Source organism: Lissotriton helveticus, chromosome 6 (assembly GCF_964261635.1).
Source record: "Lissotriton helveticus chromosome 6, aLisHel1.1, whole genome shotgun sequence".
Classification (NCBI taxonomy): Eukaryota; Metazoa; Chordata; class Amphibia; order Caudata; family Salamandridae; genus Lissotriton; species Lissotriton helveticus.
The window spans coordinates 195,340,273-195,365,137 of record NC_136067.1 but is presented as its reverse complement, the minus strand read 5'-3'; the positions used below and the strand labels follow the sequence as shown (position 1 = coordinate 195,365,137).

Sequence of the window (24,865 nt, the reverse complement as noted above, 5' to 3'; positions counted from 1 at the left end):
ACACCCATACACTCCTCACACATACTTCACACACCCTCACCTCCACCCACACCAAAACACCCCACACAGCCACACCCACAGACACACCTTACACACCCACACCCCGACCTACAACCACTGACTTCCTATAAGTCACACACACTGCATTACTTATCTTTCTTTGCTGTTTCACTCAAACCCATTCAGGTACTGTTTTCTTTACTCTCTTTGTCCTTTCTCTTTGTCACTCCCCATGTCTTATCCTAATTCAATTTTTCACCCTCTTTCACCCCTCTTTACTTACACTAACTGGTCTTTTCTTACCCTCACTCACCGTTTTTCATTTATCCCGGTTACGCCACTACCCTTCATTCTCAATTTTTTACTGTCCTTTCTTTTTCTTTCAACACCCACTCACATTCTCCCACTATCTCTACTTTAGTCTTCTTCCTCTCTCTTCCCTTCTTTCGTTCCTTTAGTCATTTTACTTTTCTCACTTTCACCCTATTACACCTTCTCTGTTTTTTACTATGTAATAAACAATCCCTCGGTGTTCATCATGTAGCTCTCTTTCTCTTAACATTACTCTCTTTGTGTTCTTCCCTCATGCTAACTCCTTCATTACATTTTTTTTTTCTATTTTTTTAGGGGCGCGCCCCGGTACGCGTGCCCTAAGAAATTTTTTTTGACAGAGATTCATTCAAAATATAGGTTTATTTTTATAAATGAAAGGTAGTTCTAAAAAGAACTGTTTTTTTCTTCTTTTTGTTGTTTTATATTTTTTAATGTTTTTTTGAACATTTTGTACTTTTTTTGGCTTTTCAAAACAGTTTTATATTTCTTTTGTATTTTTTATGGGGAGAAACAAAAAACAGGGAATTGTAAATGGCTCAACAGGAGCAAAAAACAAAAAACTGAAAAAATGACTGTTTTTTGGGGCATTTGTGATTGTCACCAGCAAGGACGACGAGCTTCATGCTCTTTTCACCATAGGCGATGAGCTTGCCACATTGAATACATGTGATTCTTAAATCTGCAAATCGTGGTTGTATACAAGGCATCATCTCTGTTGTTTCTGGTCCAGATGGAGTGGGTTGTGTTCTTTTGGAGGTGGTCCTTGAAGACTGGGGGAGGTTACTGGCCAGTTCCCTGAGCTCTGCACGAGAATAGTTGTTGGGATGCTTCATATGTCGAATCATGGTATTATTACCAAATGAATATTTTTTGTTTGGGTTGCCCCTTGAGAGTTGTTCGCCACAGATTAGGCAAGTTACCTTGGCCGCATTCACTTTTTTCTTGCCCTCTGGGATTGAAAAAAACTCCCGTACAATGTGTGACTTGGGCTCGTATGCAGTACTTTGTTCAGGCAGCCATCTTCTCCCCTCCTCCTCTTCCTCTTTCTCCTCCTCCTCTTCTTGACCACCAATGTACTGTTGTGGTGGTCCTCTTGATGGTGGTGGTGGTGGTGCAGATGCTCCAGCTGATGTCATGAGTGATGTCACTGACCATGTCATGAGTGATGTAATATGTGACGTCATCAGCAGTGCATTGCACGCGCAAGTTATAGTGAGTCCAACTAACTATAACGTGGGAATTTCAATGGTTTTATGCGAGTAAAACTTCCAGCTAACTATAACTGGTGTAAAACCTATGGTTTTTTCAGTGAATTTAATAGTTTTTTTAATGCTAATTCCTAACTATAACTGGTGTGAAACCTATAGTTATTTCAGTGAATATATATATATAAAATAAAAATAAATTATTAAATATATTGTTATAAAATTTATTAAAAAAATTAATTCGATTTAATATACATTTTAACAAATATACCAAATAAGCTTAATTAAAACAAGATAATCACACATACATAATAATATCAAACACGCTGTTACCTCAGGAATACTCGCCAGAATCACGTCGAGTCAAATCACAAAGGAGCCGTGGCCACAAATAACGTAGTGCAAAGAAGTTTATTCAGGCACGATGTCCAACGCGTTTCGGAGTTGTAGTCACTCCTTCATCACGGCTCCTTTGTGATTTGACTCGACGTGATTCTGGCGAGTATTCCTGAGGTAACAGCGTGTTTGGTATCAAGGGGGTGGCTACCCCAGCCGTGAGCCCGCCGAACCTGTGGCTTGGGTCAGCCCGACTTTTGTGTTCGATACATATTAATATATATATATACATATATATATATATATATATATAAATATATATATATATATATATGTATATATATGAAAGCTTCCTGTCCGTCACTACCCTTCACTCTCGACCGGGTGCTGCAGCAGCGGGTGACGGCACCACGCGGGTCACACTCAGACCTAAGCTCAGTTGTACAAAAAGTACGCAGCACTCACAGGGACGAGTCCAAAAAGTTTTTGGGACAAACACACTCTTCAGTTTTTAAAAAAATTAATTCGATTTAATATACATATTAACAAATATAACAAATAAGCTTAATTAAAACAAGATAATCACACATACATAATAATTTACATATATATATATATATATATATATATATATATATATATATATATATATATATATATATATATATATATATATATATATATATATACTTTAAAACAATTAATAAACCATGAAATTTAATTTATTTCATTATTTTAAAATTATATACAAATTTATAAATATATATAAATGGGGTGGGTGAAAATTACTATTCCCACTCCAATGAGTGCAACAGTAGGTAAAGTGTTGGATAGCAGGGGAAAATTACTATTCCCACTCCAGTCAGTGCAACAGTAGGGAAAGTGTTAGATAGCAGAGGGGTACAAAATACTATTCTCACTGCAATAAGTGGAAGAGTAGGGAACGTGTTGTATATCGAAGGGGTAAAAATTACTATTGCCACTCCAGTGACAGCCACAGTAGGGAAAGTGTTGGATAGCAGATGGAAAAAAATTACTATTCCCACTCCAGTCAGTGCAACAGTAGGGAAATTGTTGGATAGCAGAGGGGTAAAAATTACTATTCTCACTCCAATAAGTGCAAGAGTAGAGAAAGTGTTGGATTTTTAAAGGTTAAAAATTACTATTCCCACTCCAATGAGTGCAACAGTAGGAAAAGTGTTGGATAGCGGAGAGAAAACATTTACTATTCCCACTCTAGTCAGTGCAACAGTAGGGAAAGTGTTGGATAGCGGAGGGGTAAAAATTACTATTCTCATTCGAATAAGTGCAAAAGTAGGCAAAGTGTTAGATATCGAAGGGGTAAAAATTACTATTCCCACTCCAGTGAGTGCAACAGTAGGGAAAGTGTTGAATAGCAGAGGGGTAAGAATTACTATTCACACTCCAATGAGTGAAACAGTTGGGAAAATGTTGGATAGCGGAGGTGTAAAAATTACTATTCCCACTACAGGGAATGCAACTGCAGGGAAAGTGTTGGATAGCGGAGGAATAACATTTACTATTCCCACTCCAGTCAGTGTAACAGTAGGGAAAGTGTTTGATAGCTGAGTGGTACAAATTAGTATTCCCACTCTAGTGAGTGCAACAATAGGGAAAGTGTTGGATTGTGGAGCGGTAACAAATAATATTCCCACTACAGTCAGTCAAAATTAAAAACAAACAAAATATTAACAACAACAAAAAATGTAAATACGAATATATTTAATATTACACATTTTAAAAATTCAAACATATTATAATGTTAAATTCATATGACAAATAACTACATATAATATATTAAATAGACAAAAAAAATACCAAACAAATACATATTTTTAGTTAGAAAACATTGAGAAACAAAGACAGTAACTATTACATAAATTTTGTTTTTTCATTTCCTACCCTATAACATCACAAAATTCACAACCCACATCTGCATTTAAAAAAAAGTACTTCAAATATTAAAATAATTAATTATCAACTAAAGAAATATTATTATTTAAAAAACAAATTAAAAAACCTAAAAATTATTTATCTTCCCACACTTTGCCCCTATAATCCCCAGAACCAAAGCTAAATTTAAACTGTAAAAAATTAATTACATAATTAAAATGTATTTTCAATTAAAAAATAAAGGTATTTAACAACTAATTATAAAGTACAGAAAATTAATGTACTCCCCGCCCTTTACCCCTATAAAAGTAAAACCCACACCAAAAAAATAAACAACTACTCTAATAAAATATCAATTAATTAAGCTTAATGATTAACTAATTATTAATTAATTAAACATAAATTACTACTGACCCTTCACCCCTATAAACTCCACAACCTGCCTCTAAAATTAATTACACAATTACCATAATCAATTGTCAATTAATTAATGTTCATTGACAACTACTTCATTATTTAAAAATAAATTACTTCCCACCCTTTACTCCTATAAACCCCACAACCCGCACCGAAAATGAATTACACAATTACCATAATTAATTGTCAATTAATTAATTAATTAATGTTTTTTAACATTAATTAATTAAAAATAAATTACAGTCCACACTTTACCCCAATTAACCCTACAACCCACATCTAAAATGTATCAAAAAATGTACACATGCAATTAACATTATAAAATCCAAATTAAATAAATAATCATAAATTACAAATATTCATCAATTTATTATAATTAAATTAATTCCAACCCTATTCCCCTATAAATCTAAGGAACTAAAAAACACAAAAGTCAATTAAAATAAAATGAATAAGTGTTAAAAATGTGACACACATATTAAAAAACATAAACAATACTTATACAGAAATACATCACATACATGTATAATATGTACTAAAATACATAACACTAATTAAAAAATAAATATTTTCAACAACTATATTTTTGCAAATGGTAATATTAACTTCTATATTTTTAAAATCAATATTACTTACCTTCAAATCGATATTCTTGACAACGATTTCTTGCACTCGATATTTCCATTCCACACTATTTTTAATGATGGACAAGAGATTTTTGTACAATCAATTTTTTTGAAGAAATTTAAATATAATGTCATGATGCATGACAATACCAGTGTATATTGTCCATGGGAAACATTTAACAGGATTGCTGTAGTAGCAATAAGGACGGTGCTGACACCACATGATGTTTTCCATCCAAAAAAACATTAATGTTACTATCATTATGGGGATAATATATGGAAATTAGATTGTAAATAGGCAGACTCGAAGGTGCTGTTGAACAATGAAATTGAAATGATGTTTTTAATTTTGGGGAATGTGATTGAATTATTGATTGCCTAAAAATTCAAAGTGATCTATATTGATTTGTGTACATATCCTTTTTTCCAGCCCTGATGACGTCCAACTGAGGCCGAAACACGTAGGCTGGCGATTGGATATTGTTATATTTGGCTGACAATTGGATACTGTTATATTTTGTACTTATGATTTTCCTTTGAACTAATGAATGGAAAACACATATGAAATGAGTTTGCCTATGGATTTGATTCACAAAAAACAATAATTGATTGTATACCATAGCGGATAGATTCAAGCTCCTTTCCATTTGTAGAACACAATATTTTTAACTCGATTATATGATCGGTCGAATTTTTTACCCTCAATATTCTGTCTCATTACCATAAGATTGGAGCTCCCCTGTGATGAGGTGCTCGTTCTTCTAGATTTGCCTCAGTCTGCCTAAATTCTGGTAACCTTCTGCTTCATTTGCAGCTGGTTTCAGCCATTGCAGTTGTTTTCTGTTTTCTGTGATGATCACTGCTATTCTTCCCACTCCTTTCCCTTCTGCCTCCCAACAACCCGTCCCATCTCGTAGGACCACTTGTAGAGGCCGCAGGTGGCTCCAATAAGAAGCCCCTCAACCGCATGGTCTGTGTGGCAGCTCCTCCCTACTAGGGTGCTCGTTCTTCTGGACTTGCCTCAGTCTGCCTAAATGCTGTAACCTTCTGCTTCATTTCCAGTTGGTTTCAGCCACCACTGTTGTTTTCTGCACCAATCCCCACCATTTTTCCCACTCCTTTCCTCCCCAACAGCCCTTCCATAAGTACTCCCAGGACTACTTATGGAGGCCTCAGCAGCCAAAAGCAAATCCATCTGCACCCACCTGTGCCTGGACCATGCCCAGTGCCAGGAACCCTGGTCCTGCCACTATTGAAGATATGCTGCCTTCCTAGCAGCTCCAAGCCCTTGACCCCGGACTTTGCAACAAAAACTGCTGCTGCACCTCTTCCCGCTCCATGGTAGGAACTTTTTCCTGTTGGCACTGCCTCTTCTCCTGCAACAACAATTCTCCAGCATGCAAGGAAACCACCCTCACCCCACCCCACGCCAGACAATCTCCACTGCCTGCTGCTCAATGCACGATCTCTCAGCAAGCACGCAACCGAAATCTGGGACAATGCCCCCATCTGCACTTGACATCACCTCAGCCACACCTGACAGCAGCAATTTGTATACCGAGACCACATAAACAAGCACGGAGGGGGAATCACCATCAATCCACAGCACCACCACCACAGACAACATCACCCTGATCATGGAACACCTCATTTTCTAACTACGAACCAACAGCCAAACCACCATCAGAGGCACCCTTGCCTACAGACTTCCAGGACTGGGTGCACGTTTCTGCAACACCATTCCTCATTTCATCACTCCACTCACAATCTACTCTGAAAACTATATCTTCCTCGGCTACTTCAATTCAATTTTCACCTCAACAACCCCAATGACACTGAATCCTCCCATCCCCTATAGAACAGGAGCCCATCCATTTTACCATTGCAGCACCCCCAGCAGAGCCCCCAAGCCCCCAGCACACCATAGCTGGGAAAAACATCTCAGACAACCTATAGACTGACACCCTCAACACCTTCCACCCTCTCACCACAACCAACCTAGAACAGGCAGTCAATAACTTCTCTGCATGGATCACAGAATCGCCCCCAGCAAACCCACCAAACCCAAGAGGTCTGCCAAGGAAACCAACTGGTACCCAACAGAACTAAGAACCATAAAGGCCTCCTGCAAACAACTGGAAAGAAAATGGCACCCAACGAGAAGCCCATGGACCAAGCAACATTCAAAACAGCTCTGAACATATACTACCAACTCCTGAAAAAGACGAACAGAAGTGTCCTGGCTGACTGCATCAAAGCAAGCTCGAACCACAGTGAGGAACTCCTCAAGATTATCAGAGAGTTTTCCAGCCTTGCAGCCACCAAAAAGGCCATCACCACTCCACAGGAACCATGCAACTCCAAGGTGGACTTCTTTCACGACAAGATCTACGCCATCTACAGTAACTTTGACCATAACCCACTCGCCCCCAGGAACAAGGAACACAACCAACTGCTCACAACTCACCATGCAAGACACCACAGACATCATGAACTCCGTCCACTCAAAAACACCTATGGACACACTGCCATCCTCTACGCATACATCACCACGGCCACCTTCCTTAAGAATGGAACCTCGCAGAAGTCAAGCCCCTAGTCAAGAAACCCTCTCCTGACCCCAGCAAGCCCAAGAACTACCGCCATCTCACTGCTACTCTTTCCCGTAAGACTGAAGAAGGCCGTCAGCTGCCAACTCACAGAACACCTGGAGAACAACAACCTGCTAGAGTACTTCCAATCAAATCCCTATAACAAATATTCTTTCTATAGTGCAACTTATCGCCCACTGTGCTGCAGGTCTCAGTCAAAGATCCGGGTCTTGAGTCCCTTCCTGAAGTGGATGAGTGAGGGTGAGGTTCAGAGGTGGAGAGGGAGGGTGTTCCAGGCTTTGGCGGCAAGGTAAGAGAAAGAGCATCCTCCATGTGTTTGGATTCCGCACCTACCACAGCGCCGAACCTGCCCTTATTGCAGCCACAGAGGACATCAGATCCCTCCTTGACTAAGGAAAAATACCAGCACTGATCCTCCTTGACCTCTTTCCAGCTTCAATATATTATCACCCCACACCCTAATCAGAAGGCTTCACAGGATTGGAATCCAAGGAGATGCCCTCAAGTGAATCACCTCCTTCCTCATCTGAAGAACCCGGAGAATAAGCGTTCTTACCTTCACCTCAGAACCCTAGAACACCGTCTGTAGTGTCCCTTAAGGGACATACCTCAGCCCTACCTTGTTCAACTCCAACATGACCCCCTTGGCAAACGTCATCAGATCGTACTGACTGAACATTATATCCTACGCTGATGATACCCAGCTCATCCTCTCTCTCTCAGTAGACCCCTCTGCCAGGCAGCAGCTCCTCTAGCACCTGCGTACCTTCAGGGGAGATAAACCATGTGATACAAATTCAGATTGATTCATTGATTGAATGATTTATTGGAAAATAGAAGACAAACCTCTGGAGCGGCTCCATGGACTGCGGGAATGAGAGAGGGATTGAGAATGAACCTTGGACACGGAGTGCAACTTGGAGCGGTCCTGACTAGGAGTTTTCTTGTGCTTGACAACATAGAGTTCCTCACATGTGTTCCCTGATAGCCTTTGGATTAATCGCTGAGAAGCCTCTATACTCCTTGGAGTTGTGGCTCCCAAGTACCACAGGCACACCTAATGGGGATCTGCCATACCCATTCATTTGTAAGTCTCTACAGGGCTTACAACCTGATCGTTTTAGGGGGTGACATCCCCTGCTCACTGACAAAGTTTGATAAAATTGTGGTAAGTCTTGGAGATACGAGGAGCTCCGGATCAACATCTGGTAGCGTGGAACGAAAGGAACTGATGTCAGTGAACAGGGGTGGCACCTATATATGAATCACACAACATTTCAGTAGTGTAAAGATGTTGGTGTGGAGCCAAATGGCACTACATATGGGCATGCTGACTTACTGCTGAAAAATCTTACAGATTCAGTCTGACTTCTGGGGAGTATTCAAAAATTGAGGGATCTACTGCTAGACCTCTCTATCAGAAATTAACATGCAAGGGTTCTCTGAGCACAAGCATGGAGCAGTGACAAATTATTGACAGCCACAGAAAAAGGGACTGATTCACAAACTGCATTTTGTAGTATGTTGAGTAGTACTATAGTAGTACAATTCACCTACCAAAAAATGCAATTCACAAACTTATGTTCAGAGACCTCCGCCTGCCTCTGTCACTCAATTCTTTTCTGCGCAGAGATTTTGTCCATGTGTGAGGAGATATTAGCACACATATGTATACATCTTGGTAATAAATTTAAGAGGGACAGTGTTAGTGGCTGGAAAAAGGGAAATACTTGTAATTGGAAGGTGTTTATCTATTATTTGCATCTAGTAAACAATAATTAAATATTAAAATATTTGTGAGTTTTTTCTATTAAAATTGATTTAAAATGTTTATTTATTGAACACCTAGGGGTCGATTCCGATTCGGGAAACAAATCCATTCGACGATTCATATTCATAGCCGTTTTCGTACGAATCATATAAATCCGTCCGAATCACGTAGGAAAAGAATACGTACAAATGTGTGTGAACCGTACAAAAAGCAAGGGAAAATCCGTACGATACAGGACCCTCACAGTGAACCGTACGAATCATAAACATGCTGTACGACCCGACAAGTACGATCCGGACCGGGGAACGAGAACGAGATTCGTACGGAAAACGTCATATGAGCAATTCGTACGGAGAACCACACATTCATATACGCACCATACCCCTGCAATCATGGGGGTACGCACCATACCCCTATGCTCTGTACCCCTACGCACCGTACACCTATGCACCGTACACCCACGCACCTATGCACCGTACACCTATGTACCGTACACCCATGCACCGTACAGCTACACACCGTACACCCATGCATCATAGCTCGATGCACTGTACCCCTACGCACCGTACCCCTATGCATGGTACCTCTGCAATTATGGGGTGCACTCGCATACCTGGGGGGGTCCGTTTCGCACACGGTTCGAGTCAAAATATGCTTTTACGGACATTTTAAACTCCCGTAGAGAAAGAGTTGTACGGAGTGTTGTCGTAACAAATCGTACTTGCTGGTTCGTGAAAAGCTGCTTCAATGCGTACGGACGTCGCGTACTGCATATTCCGAATGCGATTTGTACATATTTTTAAGTCGTATGGTCTTTCGTACAATTCATACGGAGATCTGCTTTGGCTTCAGATCGTACTTCATCGTACGTACGGGGACATTGAAGGTGTACGATTCGTACGGGAAAAATGCTCCGTACGGTGATTCGTAGGGGATTTTACCGATCTGGAATCGACCCCCTAATGTGACTCATTAATGTGATGTAATATTGTATTTTATAGATTCTAGAATATTAACATGTTGTTAATTAATTTCCATTCATAACTGAATTTTTTTTATGATCTTTATTGTTTTCCTCGATACCTTACCATAGCAAGATATCCTCCCCAATGGCTGATATCTGAGCCATTATGTGAAAAGCTATTAGTAATGAGAGTACACAAATTATCATCATCAAAACAACTTTATTCGATTCATGGAATCATAAAAGAACAGGCAATACTATAATATATTTACATCCTTCCAGTCCAGTGCAAAGATCCTTGGAAAAATTGATTGCAAATTTTAAAAATCATTACATTTGTGCAAATACGCAATTCAAGAATAAAGTACAATCAGAACAGTGCAAAAAAGCATGACCATTAAATTCTCAGTGCAATGGGCAGTTACAGTTATAAAGTGCAGTGCATTTATATCATAATGATATTCCCCAGGGATGCCTATGCCCCTTTAATATTTGTTGCAGATTCAATTTAGAATAAAAAGTTACTAAAAGCAAAATTCATTATAAAATGTTAAATACTATATACAATAAAAATAAATAAACAACATGGTCCTACAGTACATGATTAATGAGATTTAGTCCACTATTGTAGGGTCCTAGTTAAAATTTCAAACCCTTCTTCATTCTTATATAATTAACAGCCAATAAATATCTGTAAACTCCAAAAACAATAAGCTGGGTGTTATCTGTTTTTAAGATACGTAACATATCATTATATCTCCTCACATCCAGTTTCCTTCCCAACGGTGCAATCCATTTCCGTCTGGCTCTCATGTAAATGGGGAAAAATAACAGAACATTGGCTATATTTTCCTGCATGGCCAGCTGGCACATTTTGCACTCACTATCTTCCGCCCCGCTACAGGACTTTTCCCATTTGGTTGTAAAAGACTTAACACAGAGGGTCCCGTACCTGAATTTCAAATACAATATTTTCGCAAGTTGAAGTTCGATTTGATATAGAAATACCTCAAAACGGGGTGTGGGTTTGACCATCAAAAATTCATTTGTGAGTGAGCCAGCTCCACTGTTTTGTAAAACATGTGCACAATTGAGTTCCAGTAAACCCTTTTGAGTTTCTTTTTTGAGTCTGCAGTCAGCCTTTCTGGTTGGTACCAGAACTCACTAAGCCCCAAGTCCAGAAGCCATCTATGGATGTTGATCAACCATGGGAAAGTGACATGGGTATCTAGTGCAATAAGTTCACTTAGTGCCTGCCTATAAATGTGGAGTTCATCAGTAACCCATAACCTAATCCAATATGACAAGGTCATCAGAACTGCCCTATACTCAATGTGTTTTAGCCCCAAGTACATATAGGGGATCACCGGTGTATTTTGGGGGAGGGGGACCATCGCTCTTAAAACATTATTTTCTCCCACAGTTAAGGTGGATGTTTGCTCCCCGCCCCACAACTCGGAGCCATAGAGAGCAGCAGTTGGGGCCCTGAATTTGTATACCTCCAATGCTGGGGTGATAGACATAGAATAAGTAGCGTGGAGTTTTTTCAGGCTGGGCACTGAATTTTGCATAAGGAGCGTCCCTGATTTTCTAATATGCGGGCATCATGCGAGCTTAGAAACTACGGTCACCCCTAGATAAACAAAAGTGTGGACCCTCTCTATTACTGCACCATTCAACATTATGTTCTTCTTAAAGCTTTTATGCGGCCTAATGGACATGTATTTTGTTTTTGATCGGTTTATTTCCAATCCTTTTTGTTTGCAGTACACAACATGCTTGTTCAGGAGATTTTGCAATCCCCTTTGGGTCTGTAAAAGCAAGATAGTGCCATTCGCAAATGTCAAGGCACATACATGAGAGCCACCTAGCTTAGGAGAATCGTGGTTTGAGTCCAGTAAGAAGTCCACCATATCATTGACATAGAGGATAAACAGGGTAGGCGCCAGGACACAGGCCTGGCGCACGCCTCTCCTCACCAGGATCTCTTCCGTTAATTGCCACAAATTATAAAGTTATTCTTAGATGTCTCAACCTATGAACTGAGGAGGTGGAGACTTACAAGTCTGGACATAGGTTTAAATCTGCACTTAGAAATGGTGAATAGCAACAAAATGTGGTGATGCATGTTACAATTAACACATTAGATAGTGAGGGTTGGAAAACAAAACTTTTTGACGTTAAGGCAGTATTTGGTGCACACAGCCTTTACAATCTTATTATGAGAGAAGATTTCTGCAAAAGGCAATGTGGGACAAGAATGTTGGTGCATATTTGTTAAATACCATTTTGTTGTGGTGCTGATGTGCTCTGTTGTTTTTTGGGCTGCACTTTTTTTGCTGCAGTATTACAATGTACTGTTGCTGGGTTGCACTGTGGCTATTGAACTTGCATCGATTGTCTACATTATTGTGTTATGTCATGAAGTTTACTTCAGATATGTCAATAAATACTTCTACAGTTTCAGGTAAAAGCAGCACATGCCTTCAGTCCCACCATGACAAGCAACAATTTACCACTGTAAAAATATTTAAATAGCATTGAACCTGCTCTTTCACTATTTAGGACACGGGTCAAACCTATATAGTGGCATATATTGAGCATTAAATGGGTACTGGCAGTACTCAGTTTATGTGAATCAACAAGTGTAAAATTCTGCTCATGGGAAATTAAGCCAACTATGCAAACATGCTTTACATTTTTATCTCCTCAGGGAAAACATTAACCTCATTGATAAATCCCTCTGCTTTGCCCCAAAAATGTGGATCTGATACATCCAGCATATGTGCCAACGTTTTAGAGCACGCATGTGGGAGATTTTGAAACAAACGAGGGAATGTATTTTCCCCATTGAATTATATTGAAACAGTGGCCATTTTAGATGGGAGATCACTAAAATAAAGCAGAGTTTGATTTTAAAATTCAGGAGTCTCCCACCTGAATCACTTCTGTTGGCATGAATGCTCTACCTTACCATCCTGGAAGTGGAGTTTGTCCTGCCTTGGATGGAGTAATGTTTTGGACATTTCAATGTCAATCCAAATAGACTCTCTTCTGCCCACTACACCTTAGCAACAATTTATAATTGAAAAGAGACCAATACCAAGCTAGATCTGACCATTTTTTGGTCACAAACAATGGTACTAATCTCTAGCAATGGTTGGCAACATCAGGTTGTGGAACAGCTAAAGGAAATTAACATGGGTGTTTTTTGGCCATTACTTGCAAAAAGTATTACATCTTTAGGATTCAACGTCAACACCAATCTTAACTTGACTTGACATAATACAGAAGACAATCTAGGATCAATTGATCCTTCTCCACAAACTTAAGATCAGTTATCCAGTGCTCGTCTGATCTCACCTACCGTTGGAAAAACTCTTTTGGCCTGTGTCAGATCTCGTTTGTGTGGGCCACAGGGTACATAGGGGTTTTGGTTGTTTACCATTGGCGGTCTTGGATCCATCCAGCTATGGCTCAGCAAACTGCCCTACAGACGTGCTACTGAACTTGTCTCTCAGGGTAGAGAGGCAAAGTCAAAGGCTTCCCAGGTAGGAAGTGTAGGGAACAAGAACTCAAAATTCAACAGTCAAACAACAGACCAGTACTTATATCAGTAAAAAATAAAGTACTTTAATCTTACAGCAAAATGAAATGCTACACAGTTGAAATATGGAAGCAGTTACAGGGCGATGATCTCATCTACCAATCTCAGTGGAGTGCTGCACTCCTACATACACTCTCCCTTCTCTGGGAGTTCCAATTTGTATTGTCCTTCATAGGCACTATAAACATATGCATTGATCAGGCACTGATGATGTTAATTCTAGTTAACCCCACTATCTAAAGTATAGATCACTTTAACCAGAGGTCAAGGGTAATGCCTTGACCTCTGGTCCAGGCAGCACTCTCCCCAGCAGCAGCTCCGCCTATCAGCCACTCCGCTCCAGTACAGAGCCCTTCGAAAAGCAGGGTTCTCGACTGCTGCCCGACCCTGTGCCACAGGTTGTTCTCCACTTGCCTGCCGTTTATTTAATCTTCACATTTAAATACTGCATTGTTGCTTTTTGTGATTACTATTTCCTTGTTTGACTTTGTTTTCCCCACTGTGTTTTTCTGATCACTCTTTCCCGCCGCTGCTGCCCCTGCGGCCCCGCCCCCTACTCAACCCCGCTCCCACCTCCCTGCCTCTGGGCCCACCCCCCTCACCTACATAATGGCAACCGCTGCACGGTCGTGCGGCTGTTGTGCCGAAGGCACTCCAAAGGCAAGCCCGTCTGCACCAATCCACGACCTGACCGCGACCAGCTCCAAGAACCCTGGTTCTCCTGGACCCCACCGCTACGATTCCACCACACTCCACACACTCAATGCCAGAAGAAACAAAGCCTGCGGAAGATCCTCGCCGAACACCACCCACGGACAGTTCTCATGCCGACCCTGCCGCAGATCCTTCACCGTCGACAAAACCCCCACAACCGCCGAACGCCCGCCTGAGGCAAGCACCGCAGAAACCCTGACATGCATCCTCCTCAACGTACGCTCCCTACACCAACAAGAGATCTGGAAACTGATTAAAACCCTCACACCCGATGTCGCCTTCATCATGGAAACCTGGACCTATGCCACCTCCGACCCTGACATCGCCACAGCCATCCCCGACGGCTACAAGATCCAAAGAAAGGACCACCTCCACCAACCAAGAGGACTGGCTATCGCACACAACACTCCCCTCCGACTCCCTACACCCAGCACGAGTGACCCCCACTCCAAAACAGAACACCTCCACTTCCAGATCCAGACCAGCACCAGGACCACGCTACTCAACACCCACATCTACAGACCACTTCTACTATCGCTGAGCTCACCGCCCCCCGCCATCACCTCCATGGACTACATTCTACTCGGGGACCTGTACTTCCACCTTGACAACTGCAGCGACCCCGACTCCACCACTCTCCTCAACAACCTCAACAACCTCGGACTGAAGCAGCTGGTCAACATGCCCACTCACAGAGCTGGAAACACCCTCAACCCTATCTTCGTGGGAGGGACGAACATCTACTTCAGCCACACCACTTAGGCCCTCTGGACAGACCACCACTGCATCCAGTTCACCTTCAACACCACCTCTGCACCAGCGCCGGCGATGAAAGAACTGGAACAAGGTCACAGAGGACCACTTCAACACCACCCTCCTCCAAGACCGCCCCAGATCCACTACCGACACCAACCCCGCAGCCATGGAATTTCATCGCTACCGTCAAACACAACTCCGCGATCATGAAGAAAACCCCTCAGGAGCCCCAACGGACCCCTGCCCTCCACATATATTCCACAGGACCGCCACTGAACCCAAACTAGGACGCACCATCAACTTCTCCTTCATGTCCAGCCTCTTCCCAGACAACTGGAAACGGGCAGAGGTTAAACCACTCCTCAAAAAACCAACAGCCGACCCAACAGACCTGAAAAACTACGGCCCATCTCTCTCCTCCCCTTCACAGCCAAAGACACTCAGAGACTCTTAAACGCCCAGCTGACCACCTTCATCGAAGAGAACTCCATGCTAGACTCTTCTCAGTCTGGATTCTGCTGCAACCACACCACCAAGACCGCCCTCCTCACCGCCACCGACGACATCCGCATGCTTCTTGACCAGGGGCACACTGCAGCCCTCATCCTTCTAGACATCTCTGCAGCCTTCGACACCTTCTCACATTGCACCCTCGCAAGCAGACTTGACAACGCAGGGATACAAGGAGCCGCCCTCGACTGGATCCAATCCTTGCTCTCTGGCAGAACCCAGAGGATCAGACTCCCCCCTTCATCTCCGAACCCACTGATACGTACTGCGAGTACCCCAAGGATCATCGCTAAGCACCACGCTCTTCAGCATCTATATGGCCCCCCTCACCACCATCGTCAGACAGCATGGGCTCAGCATCATGTCCTACGCCGATGACATCTAGCTTATCCTCTCATTCATGAAGAATCCCGATGACACCGGACTATGCTTCCAGGAAGGAATGAAGAACGTGGCAGCCTGGAAGAAAGACAGCTGTCTGAAACTAAACTCAGAGAAGGGGTACTCGCAGTAGGTATCAGTGGGTTCGGAGACTCAGAGAAGACCGAGGTCCTCATCCTCAGACCCTAACCTCCACCTGCAACAATACCTGGTGACCTTCCATGCTTGGGAACCCACCCACCCCTACAGACCACACACAAAACCTAAGTATCTTCCTCAACTCCTCCCTCTCCATGAACCGCCAGATCAATGCTGTTGCTTCCACTTGCTTCAACTGCAGGCGCATCCTCCGCAAGACCTTCATCTTCATCCCCTCCGAATGCAGAAGGACTGTCACCCACACGCTCATAACCAGCAGACTGGACTACGGCAACGCCCTATATGCCAGAATCAACAGGACTCTCCTACACAGGCTCCAGACCATCCAGAATGTCACAGTCAGTCTCGTCCTTGGGACACCTAATCACAAACACATGACCCAACACCTACGAGACCTCCACTGGCTCCCCATAGAGAAGAGGGTCACCTTCAAACTCCTCACCCACTCCTACCAATCCCTTAACAACATTGAACTCAAATAACTCAACGAGAGAGTATTCTTTCACGTACCCAAGAGGAACCTCCGCTCTGTCAACCATGCCCTGGCAGAGGTCGCCCGCATCCGCAAGAACAGAACAGGCAGGAGAACCTTTTCCTACATCGCGGCCAAGACCTGGAATGAGCTCCCGGTGAACATCAGTTGCTCCCCAACCCTTCACACGTTCAGGAAGGACCTCAAGACCTGGCTCTTCGACTGATCCAGAGCTGCCCCCCTCCAGCACCTTAAGACCTCACAGGTGAATAGCACGCTTATAAACCCCCTAATTGATTGATAGATTGATTGAATAGGTCATGCCATTAAAGTTCCATTGCAAAGTCTACGGTTCTTATGACAAATGTATTTCTCAGACTTTCAGTCTTTTCTTGGCTAGTCAAGTTTTATCTGCTTAAAGAAGGTGTGGCTGCTGTTTAGCTGGCAGGTGGACTCTCTGAACCTGCTCTTGCAGCAGCAGCTGTGCTGATTCTGGACCTTAGCTGCCACCTCAATGGACAAAGGTGCAACTAGTAGGGGATCAAATTGCAGGCCTGCATGGCAGCCAGTCATCTTCAGCAGTTACATTCTCCCAAGCAAGATGCAGAAGGTTCCTCGGACTTTGCATTTACAGTAACCGACCAGATGTTCCAGTGGGTGTGCATCTTCAGCAATAGTAGCCACCTAGCCTGGGTCAGTGTTTACGCATTGGTGGTAATGACAGTTTCTGTTTTCCCAACATCTGGCAGCAGCACCAGTCTTTCAGCTCATGGCATGAATGTAGATGACACAATGCTGCTGTTTACAATGTGTAGTACACTGGGAAACTAAAAAGCAAAGATGGGCGCGACACTGCTGGCCTCTCCACCGGATCGCCCCTCAGCATTCTGGGATTAGTAGTGCGGGTAGCACAGGAAACCGGAAAGTTCAAAGTGTATCACCTTGGTTGGTGCAATTCAGCTCTAGAAAGTTCAGTAATCTCTAGACCCGAGACATGGCCCGGGTTTCGGGATTTATATCCCTCATCAGTAGAGATAAAGTTCAGGGGTGGTGAAGAAAGCCGCCGTAGATCCGACAAGGGCTTCGTTGCCTGCTCGGCATGCAGGAAACTGACATGAGCCGGCTTCTTGCATCACTCCCTCTGGCAGTTAGGGTCTCCTCATGCCAGAAACATTGAGAGCTTCTCCAAATGGAGAGTCTCTCTCCTAACGTCTCTGAGAGTCAGAAAGGTGTCTAAGTGCTCAGCAGACCATCAGATCCTCCACCAAGAAATGCATGCGCCAGGTAATATTCATCACCGCCAGAAAACAAGCTGTCATGTAGACACCAGCCCCAAGTGCAGAGGTGCATCTCAGTTTACCATGTAGGGGATATTACCATCTAGCAGCTTGCATCCTGGAGCCTCTTCTGACACCCCTGTAGAATGTTCATTATGTCTCACCAACAGTGGCGCAGCAAAGGGGGAGCATGAGTTTTGGGGCTGCGACCTCCCCCGCTGCGGCAGGGCGACAAGTACAAGAATTGACACACCAGCACCCCGCCTCCACGCTCTTCCATGTGGCAGCCGGGTGGCAAAGGCAGGGATCACCCCACGGAGCAAAGTGTCTCGCTACGCTACTGCTCACCAAAGGTATTCTGAAATTTTACATGATAACTTAATCTCACAAATCTCTTATCACTTTTCCACACAAAAGCTAGGTAGAGACAGCATTGGTCAGGAATGTCAGAGAGAGTTCCAACCAGGTAGTGAAGTAATGTCCATGAATCACCTTCAAAACTATGACAAATATCATGCTTCAAGCATTGCTGCTGGTGGAAAGCTGAACGCTCTCTTGTCAGTTGAATGAGGAGTTCTGGTGGCCAGAAATATGGAAGAAATATTGATCTCTTTGTCAAGTGACGAGGGCATTGGGCGAGGGCGAGGGCATACTTTGGGAGACCCACAAATAAGCAATCTTAGTAGCCAAGAATGCTCATTAGAATTTGTGAAATAGACCTGGAGTTAGGGAATTAGAGGTAGATGAATATAGTTCTGATTTTCATTACCCAAAGTCTAAGTGAAGTAGCTAAGCAAAGAAGTGGTGCTGGAGTGTTTTTGTTTGAAACAGTACTCATGAAAGGTGAGAGAAAGATTCAGGATTGATGGGTAAAGGAGGTAGAATAATGATTTATTTTTTTAATGAAACTAAAGGCATCCGATATCTTGTATGAAAGAGGCCTTTGAGATATAAGGGGTCATTAGGATGGCGGAAAGCCCACCACCGCCAGCCGCATTTCTCCTTGCCGCATTAAGATGGCGGCTGGGATCATTCCACAAGCGTGACGGGCACAAAGACCACCCGCCACGCTTCCACCACAGGCGGTCTTTAGGATTGCCTGGCGGAGTGGACAGGACCGGGGAAATTGTGGCGGTGCCTAGCCGCCCGCCAGATTACAATGCGGGCATCAGCCAGCCACCACCATGGAAAGGCTGGCGAGGATTAGGTTTGCAGGTCCGTTGCGGGCCCCCTTGTCTTGGGGAGAGGTGTTGCTCCACTGGAGGTACCCATGATACCCCCCTGCATTTCCCTGCACTGCGTGGCAGGCACCCCGCGGTGCCTGCCACATAGTGCAGGGAAATGCACAGCATTAGATTTTGACATTGCGTACGGTACTGCAGCCAGCAGCACCATCCACAATGTCAAATACCCTGGATGCGCTCACCAGTATGGCGGGCACATTGTTATTGCAGTGGTGAGACCGCCGCATGACAGATCGCCGGTCCCAAACACCTCAAAGATACCCCCACCATCATAATAAGCCCCTAAATGTGGCAATGAGCTGTAAAAGAGAGAAATGAAAATAATATATAATTAGCATAAAGGTGGAGGATGAAAGTGTACGATGAGAAGAGTAGAGGGCACTATAGCGACTCTTCAGGGAAGTTGATGAGAATTCAAACAATAATATCACTGATCATGGACAAAATACCTCATTAGCAAACAAATAAGACAATGAATATGGTCTCATCTAATTGTTTTTACCTGAGTGTAATGCCCAACTACAAGTCCTCTAGCCTTTGGACCATGACCGAATGTAAAAACTTGAGACTCACTTTCCCAAAGTTTAACTGCATTCGTCCATGACAGGCAATATGGAGACAATAATATATTTTCACCAGAGGGATAACCTGAAATAAAATGAGCTACACATTACTGAGCTGACAATCCAAGTTGGATACAGTACACCTTGTGCTTGATTTGTAAGTTGATGTTTTTCTGCAATTCACGAAGCAATTATAAGAGTACCATCCGTATGACTGCCTGGTCCTGATTCACACTTTATGTTTTTTTCGCTACTCACAAATGACCATTTAAGAGTACCTTTACAGCTGCAGAGACTCTGCAGTCGGGGCAGAGAACACATACAAAGATAGAGCTGTCCTACCTCTTTATGTCAGAGTTTTCCCCCCAACTTCGGATTCTCTGCAGTCTTAGTGCAGCAGATAGATTTAGTGCAATCTCCCCTAATTAACATCATAAGAATATGACTCCTAGTAAATCTAATGATGCACCTTTTCAAGTACTTCACACAACACAGTGAATAATTTTTCATGCTGCTCAACATTACCTGATGGACACTCCGGGGCAAATGTATTAACTAATCACGTAGCGCAGTGCAACAAGTCACCTTGCTGAGCTGTTCTGTGTCCTACTTAACATTATATGGCACATTCCTATAATTTCCTAACACTGGCACACAATGTGCTGCCTAGTACCAGCACAGGCACACTCACATGATGATGCAAGGGAGCCTGCGTAGTAGGCAGGATTGTTGTTGTTCAGGAAGGTGCACCTTCCTGCACAAAAATATCCTCAGAGGCATTTTCCTCTTTCTAAGTATGTTGCAGAATGCAGCACACTTAGTGGTAGATTTGTAATTCATCAGAAGTGTACGACTCCCCACCAGATGCATAACAAAGAGAAACATCTTTATTTCTCCTCATCGTTTCTTCTTTCTAAGTATGTTGCAGAATGCAGCACACTTAGAAAGAAGAAACGATGAGGAGAAATAAAGATGTTTCTCTTTGTTATGCCTCTGGTGGGGAGTCGTACAATTCTGATGAATTTCCAGATCTACCACTCTTGGTAAATCTGGTATTCATCAGAAAACATGGCTGGATATGGGGGAATTCCCACACTCCACCCATGCAGTATAACACAAGGCAGAGACTTGAGCTGCCTTGCTTTACACTAGATTCACTAAGCCATGCAGGGTGACCTTGCATGGCTTAATAAATCTAATTGTAGGCCTTGCGTGTGCACGGTATTAGAACTCATATTCCTGGTTGGCTGAGGTATGCACCCAGTCCAGGCAGGAACCACCCCTCTAGTCAGGGTAAGCTAGATACACACTAAAAATCACCAGCTGGTAGGTTAGCACAGAGCAGTCAAGCTTATCCAAAGAGGCAATGTGTAAAGTATTTCTGCAACACACATACAGTAACACAATGAATGCACTTCAAAAAGACTCCACACAGGTCTAGAAAAATAGAGAATATTTATCTGAGCAAAATGAAACCAAAACAACAACAATCCAATCAGTAGAAAGTCAAGGTATTACTTTTTAAAGATTAAATGCAAATATAGTGCTTAGAAGTCTCTATTTTTTGAAAGGTTACTTGAGGTCGCAAGGGACCAATGCAAATCCAAAGTTCAGGCCAAGGGTAATGGAGGGCAGGCCAGTTACAAGACCCACACAGGGCCCTCTGAGAAAGAAACTTGGATGGAACAAAGAGTCAACACTTAGTGCACGATGTTTGATCTTTTCCTTGCAGTTGAGTCTCTGCATCGTCATCAAGCTTCACTGGAGTGAAAGCAAAGCAGCAGTGTTGAATCACACAGAGTGTCCTCATTGGGCCATGCAGGCTGGAGAACCACTGTTGTCGAATAACCCCTGAGTTGAAAGGTGTTGCATTGGTTCTGAGCGGCGCAGTGCCCACTTCTGAGGTCCAGAACTTGGAGAGGGCACCTCAGGCAAGAGTAGGACTCATTGAAAGCAAAGTCCAGCATTACCAGCAGAATTATATGAAGTCTTTACTCTCCATGAGACTACAGACAACAGGAGGCAAGCCAGAAAGCTCTTGAAGATAACTTGGAGAAAAGGCAGAGTCCAGCTGTCCTTCAGCAGAGTGAGGGAGCACTAGGCAGCAGGGCAACAAACAGAAAAGCAGTCCTTCCATAAAAGCAGTACAGTTAAGTCCTTGAAGCAGCACAGCAGGTTCAGTTTATGACCCATAAGTGTCTGACTTCAGGGGGTCAGGGACCTAGTACTCATACTCAAAAGTCCCTTTGATGTATGGGGTGACTTGAAAGTAGCTCTCTGAAGTGCACAACAACCCCTTTCTACCCAGTCCTGTCTGCCAGGCTATCTGTGGTGGGTAAATCAATGCTTTGTGTGTGGACAGGTCACTACCTATTGAAGTGCCCCACTGCTTTTAAGCAGTGTCACTAAAAGAAAAATGAAATTATAATAACTCTCAGTTATTATCATTTTACGTTTTCCTTGGTGCAGGAGCTTTGTGGGCGGCAAGGTAGGGCTGCTCTGCTGACAGAGCTGGGGAGGGGAGGAGTAGTTTGCACTTCCGTAAGTGTGCAAGAATGTGTGGCCCGCCCTGTAGGGCCAGCCAAACATCCATGTGCACTTTGCTTTTGTCTCCACCCAGGCTGCATTTCAGCCTGGATGGAAAACATGCCCAGGACCCCATTCCCTGACTGAGCGCCCAACTATGGCGCTCAGACCAATCACAATGCTGCATTGCAGCACTGTGATTGGCTCAGGGGATCCTGGGTGTTCACCAATCACCAATCACAACGCTGGGTGCTTCCTGGGTGCTCTGTTCAGCGACAATGATGGAGAGAGGGGCGAGATGTGGCAAGGGGGTAAGGAGGTACGCTTTGTTATTTTTTGCTCCCAGCTCCCCTACCACCCACCCCACCTCCAATCTGTTCCAGCCACCACTGAGTGCCTCCCATTCCTCTCTGCCCAGGAAGACCCATCAGAGTACAGATGAATTCAGATGAGTCCTCATAGTGCAGATGAGCACCGTCTTGTGTTTGTGGCTATCTAGAGGGAATGCACAAAGTGTAGCTCTCACCAACCCCAAAAATGTATTGCAGCCAGGTTGTCAGGCACATAGAGCAGTGAGTGCAAAGAAATACCCACTTTCTACAACAAGTGGCATTTCTAAAACAAACCTCACCAGTAAGGAGGATTCATCATTACCATTCCATACATGTATTAACTAATTTCCAGTGCTAGCCTATGAGAGGGGTAGGCCTCGCAGCAGTGAAAAATGAAATAGGCTGTTGGTCACTACTGGGACATGCAAAACATACCTTTTACTTAAATACCTCTCTGCCCTTAGGGTTATTTAGGGACTACCTTAGGGTTGACATATGTAAATAAAGGGGAGTTTAACAATTGGCAAGTAGTTTTGAATGCCAAGCCAAAGTGGCAGTAGACTGCACACAGAGGCACTGTAGTGGCAGGCCTGAGTCAGGTTTGGAAAGCTACTTCTGTGGGTGATACAATCAGTGTTGCAGTCCACTAGTAGCATTTTCAGTACAGGCCCTGGACATATGGTATGCCACTTTACAAGAAACTTACCAGTACAACAAATGGACCAATCAGGTATACACCAATGGCATCATGTTTACGGGAAAAGCCTGTGCACTTTAGAACTGGTTAGGAGTAGTAAAGTGCTGAGAGTCATAAGCCCAACAAAAAGAATCAGCAACACGTTGAGGACAAATGCAAAAAGCCCAGTGGGAGACCACCCTAAGGATGGCAAGTCTAACAAGGGTAACTCAAATCCTATGATAAATATCTCCCTCAATGTTGGGGTTTGTTATGTAGTAAGTTTTTATAATTGTTTAGTCTCAATTTAATTGGTTGTAGAATGCATTTGCCAATTTCAGGATTTTTTTGTTTTACTTCGTAATCCTAACTTTATTTTAAGTTTGATGTTTTTTAGCAAATTCCAGAGTTTTTTTAATATACTTACTGTGATATGAGCAGTAGAATCCAATCAAAATGTATTAATACACTGCTGACACGCAACTTAAATTGAAGTATACTAAAATTGAGGCATCCCATCTCACTGCCAAGTCTACAAGAAGTCTAAGATTACAAAAGACTGGTGTCAAGTTCCTTTATGTGTTCTACAGGCAAGCCCTTTGAAATGTAAACATTGGATGAACATTCTCTGCTCCCAAGCATCCTGGCAGTATGGCTCATCCTGATAACACTTGGTCCCCCTTTGTCTCACAGTCTGGGAGGAATACACAAGACCCAACAGCTAAGCTATTCATAGTCAGGTGACCCAGATCACTGGCAGTAGACACCTAATGGTTAGGGCAAGAAAATGTCCACTCTCTCAAAGACGCAGCTTCCAAATTGTACCTTAAAATCCAATTTTACCATTAAAGAGTATTTTAAATTTCTGTTGGAGTCCAAATATGACATAACATTTCTACTTGCTCCCAATCAAAATATAGATCTTTTGAAATGTAATAAGGTAACCCAATGTTATACAATGGGAGAGATAGGCCTTACAGTAATGAAATAATAATGTAGGATATTTTCACTGCCAGGACATGTTAAAGTTAAAAACACTTGTCCTACTTTTTAAATGCAATGCGTGCTGCCCTGTGGGCTTTTTATGGCCTGCTTTACAGTAACATATATGCATTAAAAGTAAGGTTTAGGCCCGGCAAATGTATTATTTTGCCAGGTCAAACTGGCAATTGTAAAACTGCACTACGGGCTGCAATGGCAATTTTAAAGTACTACTTAGGTGGGTGGCACTGTGAGTGCTACAGGCCCACTAGTAGCATTTAATTTACATGACCAGATTAAATGCAGTACCATATACTAGGGACTTGTAAATGAATTAAATACGACAGTCTGTGGTGAGGCATTTGTACCATGTTTAAGGCAGTGACCGCAAGCACTTTAGCACTGATTAACAGTGAAAAGAGTCCTAATACCAAAAAACCCCAGAAAAAACCGGTCGTGATAAAGAGGTTGATTGTGATTAGGGCCAAC

The 24,865-nt window shown here is 43.0% G+C and overlaps 1 protein-coding gene across 1 annotated transcript in view; it reads right to left on the bottom strand.

Moving 5' to 3' along the window:
• The window catches only part of LOC144761281 (cysteine-rich venom protein-like), a 207,386-nt gene that overhangs the window by 83,816 nt on the left and 98,705 nt on the right, over nucleotides 1-24,865 (bottom strand). The window contains exon 4 of the mRNA XM_078646728.1: nucleotides 19,801-19,946. Within this exon, the coding sequence (XP_078502854.1) occupies nucleotides 19,801-19,946 (146 nt within the window). The remainder of the gene's footprint in view (nucleotides 1-19,800; nucleotides 19,947-24,865) is intronic.